Consider the following 12,160-nt stretch of genomic DNA (forward strand, 5'->3'; position numbering starts at 1 on the left):
CAGGACACAATCAACGTCGTAGTGGGTACCAAACCTCGGTCATTTTTGGACTTGTCCTTAATGTCACTCCCCTAACGTTGCTCTACTTCCCTTCCTAGTGCCCCACCGCCAAGCATTACGTCCGAACATTCAAGCTCAACCAGCTCCGCCACGAGATCGCGTGCATCAACGCCGGTGCCACGTATCCTATACCTTTTGATCCTTCTTCCCACGGCCCCCCGGTTAACATTAAAGGGATGCCTGTTGCCCCTCGAACGAGCCCACCGAACAAGAGCAAGACATCTAACTCAAACCGCCCGAATCAAACTGCGCCACCTGTTGACTGTGCCCGTCCTAATGTAGGCCCAACAGCTAAGAGTCACAAAAAGACAGGTCATAATGGATGTACTTCTCTCTATTGCAAATCTGTAAGTTAACCTTGATCAACAGCGAGATACAGAAACTGAATTTCTGTACGTACTCTATATGCAGTGTTGTCAACAATTCACGCCTCCAGGAGGCTGTTACGTTCATCGCCCCAAGGGACAACCAGTCCAAGAACAGCAGGTTCCGCCAGCGGCACAGATTCCTGCAATTGCGACTCTGCAAGGGACAACCTCTCAAGTACGGATTGCACCCCCAGCCCCCTTACCCGCAGCAAAACGAAGCAGAATCCTTCCGCCACAGTGTGCCCAGAGCGTTCGCCGAGTCGGTCACCTGTTTGATGATGAAGGAGTAGCATTGCTGGCTACCGCGCGCCACTACGCCGCCGAACAATCGCGCAAGGAATCAAAACCTCTAATCGATCAACCTAAGGTCACCGATCATACCAAAGTTATTACGCTTAACCTTATCACCCGAGTAAGTTAGACTTATGCTCTTTGTCTCATGTCGCAACGCAACCCCAGCGCCGTTAAATCACTGACTGACATCATACTTCAGATGTCGAACCACCCAGTTATATCCCAATATTTCAACGAGTGGCCTGTCAACACAAAAACCGTACCGTAGCGCAGTGGAAAACGGTCTCGGCTACAGTACGGTGCGGTCTAAGTCTGAAACCTCACCGTAACCGTAGTGTAGTCATGGGTACTACTATTGACAAGGCCACACTACGGTGCGGTGACACCGTAGTCTACCGTACCGTAGTCATCGTAGTCACCGTAGGCTACGAGTACACTACGCTCAAAATCAAGGAGAATAAAAATTTAATTAAATGATAGGAAAAACACAATCGCGCGCCGTATTAAATGAGTGGGGGAGTAAAATAAAAGACAGAAAGTAGAAGATTGTAATTTGAATTCGGAAACAAGTTAAAAGAGAGTAATTATTGTAAAAAAAAGAAAATTGAATAAAACAAAACAACCATCAAATCTGTTTATCCTTCTTTTTTCCTTCTCGCAACTCATGATCTAATAGGTAGGTCACTGCTTCCTGGAACTTCCCAGAAGGCACTGCCTTGTTCTTCAGCCATTCTTGGCAAGCAACTGATTGTGAGACTGTCGATGGCTTCATTGAGCCTCGGCTTGATACTGCGATGTCGGCAGCTGACGAGAAGGTCCGCTCCACCGAGCACGAAGTGCCAGGTAGAGATAAGTAGTCTCGAGCCATGGTGGCTAAGACTGGAAAACTTTTTTCGTTGCTCTGCATCAACAAATGCAATATTAGTAAACATTATAGTGATTAGGAGACATTCAAGGCAAAACTTGTACTCACTGCCCACCAATCAAGCGCACTGGTTCCTTTTCCAATTGGATTTGCACCCTCGAGATAATGTTTCAATTCCAGTTTGACATCCTGAACAGTTTCAGTTGCAGGCGCAGCTGGAAACAAGTTATCCTCGTCGTCGTCACTCGCATTTGGTTGATTGGTCTCGACAACTTCAACTGAAGGTGCACGTGGTGCTGGCATGTCTTCAGCATACTGATCGAAAATGGCATCGATTGATACGCTTGCCTGAACAGCGACATCAGGGTAGAACTTGTTGATATAGTTCAATCTGTGGCGAGGGTTAAGTATTGTTGCCATTTGTACAACCTCGGTTTCCGCCGCCTCGTTGGCGTACTGCTTGATATACTTGAGCATTTCGGTGATCATGGTGTCTAGGCTGGGAAATGTACTGCCTTGTTGAAGTACCTGCAATTCGGACTGTACCTTACGATATTCGGATAATATTTTGCAACCCGACGGAAAGTATCCTTCCATTCGTTTAGTGGCTCGCTCGAATACCTGGATCATATTTTGTTCAACAATTGAAGAGGTTGTGTAGCAAAAATAGATAAAAAGCAAAAAAGATCATACCTCAAGCACTTTGTTCACGGAGCGCACTGTGTCCCATTCTTCTTCTGTGATACTTAACCCTCGGAAGAAACGATTTGTTTTTGAGTCCGTGTGCAACATGCCATTGATAATCTATTGTTCATATTCAAGAACTGTTAGATAACTATATACACGCCGAAGAGCAAATTGAAGTGGCTTACCTCATGACCAGCCGCCGCACGCCTTCGGCTATCGGCTTTCGCATTCCACCTTACTCCCCATCCATGGATGATGCTTTTGAGTCCTTGTTTTTTGGCACGCGTGTTAAACCATTGCCGGCGTGAAGAGCTCGAACAGATCAAAGATATGACCTTATCACACTGGAGTAGATACAATCAAGTAAGCGCTAGGATACAAAGATCGAAGATGTAAATCAAATACAGACCTTCAATAATGCTCGTTTGACTATCTCGGTTGTGTCACTTGGTTCACCATCGTTCCCATCGTCATCTTCACAATCGAGATTGTTAGATGTGGGTACTAAACCTGCGTCATCTTCATCTGATGAATCAGATGTCTGAACTTCCACATCGTCTTCACCGGTATTGAGGACCAAGGTGGGTACTGGAATAGTTGCCCCCGGTTGAGTTGTTGGTTTTGTGTGACCGGCTGGGATGTTCATTGTCTTGAGGCCGTGCTTGACAACGAGTGCGAGTTTATGACAGTAGCATCTGACATGATTTGCTGATGAATCCCAATAGATCGATTCATCCGAGTTCTTGAACATCTTCTCCAGTTCGTCCGCCATGGTTTTGTTGTTGGCACCCGAATCCGTAGTTTGTGCTAATACCTATTGGATATTGACATCGGTCAAAGTTTAATGATAGATAGAAATAAAAAAAAGAACGCACTTTCTTGTGAAGTCCATGTTTAATCAGGAACTTCCCGACTGGCCTGGCAAGCAACACACCACAGTGATGCCACGTTACCAACTTCAGAGTAAGATGGCTTGATTGGAACTTCCAGTTGGAATCGATCCATGTCGCGGTTACTCCAATAAAAGCTAAGCGATTGCCCTTTGTGGTCCATCCATCGTGGACAAGGCAGATCTTGCTTTTGTTATCCTATAGTTTCAAATCAAAACGATGATTAGTGGTTGTGTTTTAAACCAGGCAAGATGAGAAAACTTACTTTGATCTTGCTTAATAGCTGATCATACATTGAGAAATATAACTCCTTTGCGGTCGAGGCAGCCCAAGTCGAGCTCCTGAGATCCGCCTTGGCGTGAGTGAGGTGAAATGCGGCCCTGAGTGTTGGATCGTGAAATCTAGCCCATGGGAGGGCATGACGCAAGAGCCAGATGACCAATAGCACATTCAGGATATCAACACTGAATGGAGGTCGGTTCATAAATGAGTTCATTAATGCTGATGATGAATTGGTTGCGGATGCATTGGTTGAATGCTCGCGTTCTCGTGCCTTCATCCGTTCTTGATAGGTCAGGCCAAGTCCGTGATCTTTCTGTTTCATCGCTTCAGCACGGCCGGAACAAGGGATTCGACACTTGCCGCCGTCTCGATGGCCGTAGAGATTGCTGTTTCCGTCGACACCGCGTGTGAACGTCTCCGGACAATACTTACATTCATATCCACGTAGAACACCAATGGGCTAGGAAGCAAAGATACGTCAGTTACAGCAGCCACTGTTATGACAGATAGAGAAAGACTTACATCGTCCTTCATCTGGACCGGAACCGGTTTATAATAAGACAGAAGGTGCGTAACTGCTTTACTTTGGGTTCTGAAGGGTTTGGCAACAGGCGCTTCAGGACTGCGTTGGTCGACATCGACGCCTTTTGGGACAGTAAAGTCCTGAGAAGATAAGAGAAAAGAGTTAAAGTTAGCATCAATCAAGTCTTGTTTGAAGTGAAGATAGCATGTACTTACAGTGACCTTTGCCCGACTCAGTGGTTTCTTCGTGTCTTTCTTTTGAACCTTTTTCGGCCGTTGAGATCGTACATTATCGTTGGCTGGCCGCTTCTTCGACCTGTTCGGTGTATGAGGGTCTGCAGAGGGTTCTCCGGAAGGTTCATCTTGTTCTTCTGGTAGATCCTTGTCTTCGAGTTCGCCTTCGCCTTTGCCTTCACCTTCGGTTTCATCTTCATCTTCACTGGGCATATACAATGATCGACGCGAGTTGGCTGAAGTTGGTACAAAGTTGGGATCTTGACGAGCAGGGCTAGGACGAGTGGAGCGACGAGATGGAGCCGGGGTACGTGGTTGGGATTGAGAAGATTGAGTCGCAGGTACAGCAAGTTGAGAGGCAGAAGACGATATGAAAGAAGCCATAGATTCCACCTCTTGGGTTGTGGGGTGTTTTCTACGCATATGGAAAAGATAGAAAAAGAAGAGAAAGGAGATGGGGAATGAAGGATAATTGCGATGATAAAACAAAGATATGATGGGAGGAAAGGGAGGGGAAGACATGCTTATCCCTTGCTTGGACATGTTGCAGAGCCAAACTAGGGAATCCGAATTGGGATTGATAGGCTGGAAACGATGAAACGGGCAATTAGGAGCAACCACAGATAGCTGGATTGAGAATGTGAGAAGAGTACAAAAAGGACCGTAGTGACCGTAGGCCACTCCGGACTACGGTGAGTATTACATACAAAATGGTGAGCAGCGGTACGGTACCCACCCATATTCCTTCCAGGTTTACCACACTGCGGTGAGGTGGGACCGTAGCCAATCGGACCGCAGCCTACGGTCCCCAGACCGTACCGCACCGCACCGCGGGCCGTATTTCCCTGCGGTTCGGTTTTTGTGTTGGGCCTGTCGCCGTGCTGAATACTTCTCAAAGCCTCCTGCGAGAGGCTCAAGCGGCAGCTGGCGCGGAATGGAATGGAAATCTAGTGGTATGGGACGAAGAAATCCGGAACTGGGTAAGAGAACCTTTTTTTTGAAACCCACTATGCTATGACAATCACTGAAGTACCTCAATGAATGTCAAATCAGCGTGAGATAGGTGTTTCTGTCCCTCACACCTACACCCACACATCACGAAACATTGTCATTTGTTTGCCCCACGAGCGTTTGACCCTCACCATCGAGCTCAAAGATACCCTGGAAAGACTGGGCTTGGGTAAACCGCTGGTACCCAAATTAAACCCCGATCTAGACACCAGTATCACGAACCACGCTTCAACTCCTTTGATGTCGACTTCCAGAAAGGGGTCTTCAGATCCAGTCCAAACTGCTCCGACCACGACAACAGGCCTTGGTGGCTCCTGTGCTGCACCCATTTGTATCGATCTGACCGAAGACACAGACACAGATGACGACAGCACCCAACATTCTCAACAACCATCCACGGTCACAAGCACACAGCCATCTAGCCCGCCTGCGTTCAGCAACGTCAGCCCTGGCCTTTTTGGTGATGAGGTAAGTAACCAGTTTGCAGTCTCATTTCGTAATTGGGCAGCGATATCTAATGATGGGCCTGGCCCCCCGTTGCAGCTCGACGTGAAGCCAGACATTCACCGTCAACCGGCATTGCCTACGACTTTACTTCACCCTCCAGCTGCATTGCCTACGAATTTACAAGAGTGGCCCGGGAATGATGTCCTCATCTCATCATTACTGGCTTGGTATCGAAGTGCTGGCGTTCCCCCAATTCGGAGAGCTCGAATCCAAAAATGGAAGAAGCGTTATGGAACCCATTATGTGTTCAAACAAAAAACCGTATATCGGTACGCTGCATGGGTGGATTTAGTAGGTTATGAAAGGATGAACCTCTTTGTTCAAACCTGGCCGGGTGATGGTACAAACACCAAGGAAACCCTCACCGTGGCGGTAACCCGACCTCATTTCCAGTTGGAATACAATATTGTTTGCGGTTTTGGTGATAAGCCCGAGGCAATTGAAGACGAAGACGATTCTCAACCAAGCGATGACAATGACGATCTTCCACCAAACCCCATCTAAGGGTATCACGCACCCTGAACCACCCAACACCCCCCTTTAAAACCTCTCACTGATCCCATGTGGCACTGCTGCAAACCTCATGTTAACGTGGCACTGCCATGGCGTTTTCATCTGTTCTGTTTGTTTTAATTCAGTGCCCTGCTTTGTGTCGCTTGTCCATAGCCCGATGTGTGTGTGGTGCGCTCAAAATGAAATCCAAACAATGCCTTGACTAACCCCGTTCACCGGGGCAAATGGAAGTGGCAACGTAATGTAACATTTGGGATATTGAGTGTATCGGATCCACTTAAAATAAGGAATCTATCTGGTTGGAAGCTAAAGTATTCATTTCCTTGCTCGCATTGTGTACATTATCACTTACTAGTCTCCTTTCAATCATATACCAAAACCCACATCAACACCATGAATTACTATAGCTGCCGCGCAACCTCTTCTGAGCGTGATAGACGGATCCTTCAGCGTAAGTTATTTCTAAATCAAACACACTTGATGGTTAGCTTGAATAACGCAAACAAACAAATTCCAGGCTCAGTGCTCTCTGCGCGACAGTTTACTCCACGACCAGAAATTTTACCTATCGGTGTGTTATTTACTCCAACATAATATGTGTGTACGATAACTTATACTCACTTTAATTCATTCTGATATAATAGTGCCAGTGCACCTGGCCAGGGCCACCTGTAAAACCCGAGCAAACCTTGGTCAAGCGGCGCTGCCTTATAACTCAAATCCAGGGAACCACGATATGATTCTTTCAGTGAACCATGCAGGCCGATCCGTTTATGTTTGCAATTCTAACCCCGTCAACGTTGTCATTGATTTAAACAATGAAGTCCCCAACTCCTATTGGGACTTCCAAACAACTTACCCCGCTGTGATCCGACAACCAAACGAGATAGACTTGCCCGTTCAAGTGCGAAAGTGCAACCGCCTTCAACCTATAGCCCATTACCAGTGTATCAACCAACAGCATTGTTACACCTTGCTTTTGTTGGAGCACTTCAAAAATAAGATGACGACTTATGCCAATCAGCTGACCGTCTGCGAGCTTGAAAAGGTCTCCTCAGTTCGGGTTAGTTTGCAATTAATACATTAGAAATCTTTTCCCCGCAATTGATATGTTTTCCGAACCTACCTACAGGCAACCCTGTGCCAGCAACGCAACACACCGCAACACAAGTGTTTTTTGGTGCGTTGCTCCGCAACACGCAGCACAAACCTGCATTACATGCTGCGCTGCGGTAAGTACCGCAACAACAGATGGTGAGGTCAGGTTGCGCGGCGCCTTGACCGTCGCGCAACGCAACAGGCGCAACAGCGCCAAAAAAACACCGAACTGTGATTTTTTTTGGGCAGCAACGCAACAAATGTTGTTGCGGCCCAAAAAATCCATCGATTTGACAAATGATGTTGCGCTGCGGGTCAGGCCGCAACCTAGAATTTGATTCTATGTTGCGCTGCGGTCAGAAAAACCGCAACGCAGGCGCAGCGCAACACGCAACACCTGCGTTGCTGGCCCAGGGTTGCTACAGGTGCTGGAAAACCACGTACTTTTGCAAGATAATCAAGCATACACCATACAAGAGGTGATATCCCGCGAATCCTTGACACGCATACCAGACACCGATTACCTACCTCCAATACAAGAAGGAAACACCCTCGTCGATTTCCTTTATGCCTTCACTCACTTTACCTACGAATATCACAACCGAACTGCAGTGATACATGCTTTTCATGCCGAAGGAGATGTTATCTTTGATTCTATGATGGTGGATCGCAAGTCAGCCATCTCTCTTTATTGCAGTCTAACTTCAACAAATTGTACTCACCACGCACATCACTATCTCTTTTCAGATTCCCCTGGTGGGCATCTTACAGCCCAAGCCTGATCGGTCACTTTGAAAAAGAACATCGATGCCAAAGCCTTTGTAAACGTCTTGGTCTACGTGCACTTGTATCCTCCTCTTCTTAGGCTGCATGATCTTTTTCTTTTTCAGTATGTTCATAGCACATCTGGCATTTGGCAGGCAGGCGTTATTAAATCTCTTCTCTATCCGCTCAAACCTGTTTAGATATCTGCTATGCTGTAGAGCTGCGATGTTTGTTAGTTTTTTTTGGCTTAGACCTAGTACCACTTGTTTCTCTGTGGATATAGAGAATGGGGGCGGTGGATAATTTTGTAATTATTTGCAGTGTACCTTTGTTGTTTGTGAATGCCATCAAAAACCAGTAAGCAAACAGTTTGTGTTCTGGTTTGATTGAGATATTTGTGTACTGGTGCGAGAACATCATTCATACACTTCTTCAGTGTATATATGATAAATACATGATGTTAGTAAGATGACCGGCAAAAGAATTCTACCGCATCAGTTCATAAAAGTGTTCAACCAGATTGGCGTCTTTCCCATTTGCAAACGATGGCTTTTCACCATTACACTAGGACCGCTTGGTAGTGCCCTGCGGTTACATGATCAGACAGATACCGTTATTATTCACATATAATCTTCTCGCAAGTGAGGTGCTAGTTTCGCTTATTTTAACACTTTGTAATTTACTAAAGAAAGTACTCAGGTGAATTTAATGGGAAACAATTTTAAAAATGTGGGCATCACATAATATAAGTTAAACAGTCATTTGTAAATTACTAAAGAACGTGCTCAGGTGAATTTAATGGAAAACATTTTTAAAAATGTTTTCATCACATAATACGAGTCCAACAGTCATTAAGACCTTACAAGATAAGCTCAAACAGGGCTCCCTCTCATGACCTCTCATTTTGCTCTTCCATTTTGCAATCCAGTCTAGTATTTCTCATCCAAAGCTACAAACTGCCATGACTGGGGGTCGGTCTGCTTTTTTGAGATTAGAACCAGTCATTCAAAGATAAACACCCAATGAATCTACGTGTTGTCCAGGCGAAATAATCAAACCTAGATAGAGCGCAAGAAAAAAGAACACGCCCCATCAAACAAAGAGATTGGCAAATCTTTGTTGACTACAAATGATAGGAAACCGTAGTCAAGAAAGAATAACCATTGCACTTACACAAGTCTTCAATTTGCCGATTCCAATAAGTGTAACCGTCTCACGACATGCCAACGCAGCACTTAGCCACTCGTTGCGATACTCCACCATTTCGTCAAGGAAGAATTCATACCTTATGCCTTGCATGTTGCGACACATCGATGCGAAGCCACCGTACCAGATATTACTCAATTCCCCAGCGGAAGAGTTGAATATCCATGCTCCATTTTCTTGTAAGTCAGGAAAAAGTTTCGGGTCGTTGTACATGCGGCAAAACTCATCGCTCTCTGCGTGGGCGCGATGATGGAAAGGGTCGACGGGTATAATGGTGTTATTGAATGGTGCAGGGTCGGTGTCGCCATTGTGAATGACACGAAGTAAATTGCACGCATTGTCGTAGAATATGACCTCTGGTAGTCCGTCCGGGAAGGTGTCGACCAGATAGTCCTGCGGAGATTGACAGAGATAAGCCAGACAGATCATGATCGGCATTAACTGTTGAAGAGAGAGAAATCTTACCCGCAGAGCACTAGGTGCCTCTGAATTGTAAAACGTTTGCCTTGACAAGATAATCCCACAGGCCCCCACAATAAGTTGGTCGTTATGGGTCCGACTACGACTCAAGCATGGTGTGCCTTTGGGTTTTGCAATGCCACCGTCGCGGGCAGCTTCATGGGCCCTATCGGCCTCATCAGCCTGGTGGAGGTTGTCCAAGTCAATTATTTCCAAGGTGTCGGGGTTGAGGTTCACAGAAGGATTGAATGGCAGATTCGATCCGGGCCGATTGAGCATCGATTTGAGATTAAAGTGCTTCTTCTTGCGGACTTGGAAAGCAGCCATTGCATCTACATGTTCTTGTTTCAGACACGTTTGGGAATCTGGCGCGGCGAGGGCAGTGCAAGGTTGTGCAACGCACCACCCGCTCAACGTCTGTGCATGCTCGAAACAGAACCTCAAAGTAACCGTTGGAAGTGGGTTTAGGCAGGGACCGTTTGGTGGCGGAGCTCCAGCGCGATGGGCAAGTTCTTCCAGTTGAACTGATGAAGCAGTGCAACGCCAATGACCAATAGTAAGTCCATCAGTCACTACGGCCCGGATCCCTTGAAACCCCAAAACAATTGATGTCAGTCTTGAACCAATTGAAATAGCATTGATTGGCCCTGAAGTTACTAGTAGAAAAGGGGTACTTACCCATTGTTCGCTTTTGTCCTTCATGCTCAACTTCCGTCGTTTTGAGACATAAAGAACAGAAGTGGTTTCGATGTGCGGACCCATGATTAGCCACGTGGTGTAGCTCTCGGTCCATCCCAGGGATCAAGCGGTCTTCTTGTTCGCCGTGTGCAGGAAGAAGTAAAATAGCCCGGCGGCGGTGAGAACGTCTGAGCAAACTGAAGAGGTCCAGCGCATCGCGAACCAGTTCTTGCGATATCTTAGGTGATATCGAGACGGCTTCTGGGTGCTTGGGCACTTGCTGACCATTAAAGTACGTAAGGTTGAAAAGGTTGACTAGGTTGAAATGAGATGTACTTCAGAATGGGAGAAGTTTCAGCCAGTTGCACGACATGTGGGGATTATCGCAGTGGAACTTACTGGCCCAGCATCTGGGATTGCCAGAAGGCTTGGGCAAGTCGATGAGAGAACCCAAAGTGACAATGCACCTGGTAGTGAAGCGGGTCCATTCCCTGATCTGGAGTGTAGTAATGCCTGACCTTTTCGTGTGTATAATACGACGGGCGGTAGTAGGTTTTGCAATCTGCACTTGCAAAGAGATTAGTTTTCAGTTCATAGTGTCGTATTAAAGAGATGCTTGGAGAGCAGACCTAAACAAGCCCAGGTGTGAAACTCAGCAGAATGGATGCCATCCAGATCGTACAGATAGCCATTCCTGCGAGGTCGTTGGACAAGGCTGTGCGCAGAACGGCGGTTACACTTGAAGCATTGAGAGATAGGGGGAATGAAGTATTTTTCGTATACCTTTGGCTTTAAACTTGGGTCCAGGCCGTGCGTCCGGATTAGGGCGACTGGATCGTTGTGAGCGGCGGGTAGCGAAGCAAACGTGAGGTTCCAAAGGGCTTCATAATCACCAATTTCAATCGGGAGCGACAAGGCAAGATGTAGGAAGGGTATGATTCGAGTGTCAACAGAAGACAATTTGAGGGCTTTGTTGGCTCGCTGATAGACCTCGCTAGCAAGATTGACGAAATGAATTAGGTTAGGAAGAGTGAGAATCTTTGCCAGTTGAGGATGGTGATCGTTGAGCCGAGTGGCGAATTCGACAAGGAGCATGATTGTAACACAGAGAGGGCGACAAGAGGCAGCTTCTAGATGGAAAATTGAACGGTTGGAGGCAGAAGGTTTTTGGTGGGGTCAGCGAACTCGCGTTGGTGTTCAGCAAAGAAATATGAAGACGAATACATACGTTGGAGTGGATTGATCGCAGGTTGGTGTTGGTAAGATAATAAGAACTTGATGGATGAGTTCAGCGAGGGTGTGGAATGACGTGATCGATCGCAGAGCAAGGTAGCGGTGGTGTTGATATGATGATGTTTGGTGAAGGTACGTATTCAAGGCGAGCCCCGACATCCAGATCCGTCGGATGCTCCGCCGGGGACCCGACGGGTCCGGATGTCGGCTGAGGTGAGAGAAACCCCCCCAGACCGGATAATCCGTCGGTTCGGGGGTCGGGCGACAAAGTAAGAAAAAAAAGTAACCGACGGATATCCGACGGATATAGTGGTTCAGACAACAGGCTATACGTGTGCTTTGCAAAGGCTTATAAAGGAAGAAAACAACAAAAAAGATACAAATTTGAAAGGAACTAATCTATCACAATGGGCATCTTAGTATCAGGCATAGCGTCGGTCCTATACAAAGGACCAAAAACACGGTACCAATCTTTGATACATAAAAGA

The 12,160-nt window shown here is 46.6% G+C and overlaps 4 protein-coding genes across 4 annotated transcripts; 3 read left to right on the forward strand and 1 right to left on the reverse strand.

Moving 5' to 3' along the window:
• Positions 1-98: 98 nt before the first annotated feature.
• On the forward strand, positions 99-849 carry MELLADRAFT_114538 (uncharacterized protein; the record flags this gene model as incomplete). The annotated part of the gene is made up of 2 exons (XM_007419497.1): positions 99-407; positions 472-849. Coding segments are annotated over 2 exons (687 nt in total), but the record flags the coding sequence as incomplete, so codon positions are not given.
• A 4,394-nt stretch (positions 850-5,243) lies between these two features.
• MELLADRAFT_70165 (uncharacterized protein) lies at positions 5,244-6,224 on the forward strand (the record flags this gene model as incomplete). The annotated part of the gene is made up of 1 exon (XM_007419498.1): positions 5,244-6,224. One exon carries the CDS (start codon positions 5,244-5,246, stop codon positions 6,222-6,224), a length of 981 nt encoding a protein of 326 aa, XP_007419560.1.
• A 402-nt stretch (positions 6,225-6,626) lies between these two features.
• MELLADRAFT_70166 (uncharacterized protein) lies at positions 6,627-7,320 on the forward strand (the record flags this gene model as incomplete). Its single annotated transcript, XM_007419499.1, has 3 exons — positions 6,627-6,684; positions 6,751-6,804; positions 6,878-7,320. 3 exons carry the CDS (start codon positions 6,627-6,629, stop codon positions 7,318-7,320), a joined length of 555 nt encoding a protein of 184 aa, XP_007419561.1.
• A 3,313-nt stretch (positions 7,321-10,633) lies between these two features.
• MELLADRAFT_73747 (uncharacterized protein) lies at positions 10,634-11,760 on the reverse strand (the record flags this gene model as incomplete). Its single annotated transcript, XM_007419500.1, has 4 exons — positions 10,634-10,774; positions 10,839-11,001; positions 11,069-11,569; positions 11,668-11,760. Coding segments are annotated over 3 exons (768 nt in total), but the record flags the coding sequence as incomplete, so codon positions are not given.
• Positions 11,761-12,160: the final 400 nt, after the last annotated feature.

Source organism: Melampsora larici-populina, assembly GCF_000204055.1.
Source record: "Melampsora larici-populina 98AG31 unplaced genomic scaffold MELLAscaffold_219, whole genome shotgun sequence".
In the NCBI taxonomy this organism is placed as follows: Eukaryota; Fungi; Basidiomycota; class Pucciniomycetes; order Pucciniales; family Melampsoraceae; genus Melampsora; species Melampsora laricis-populina.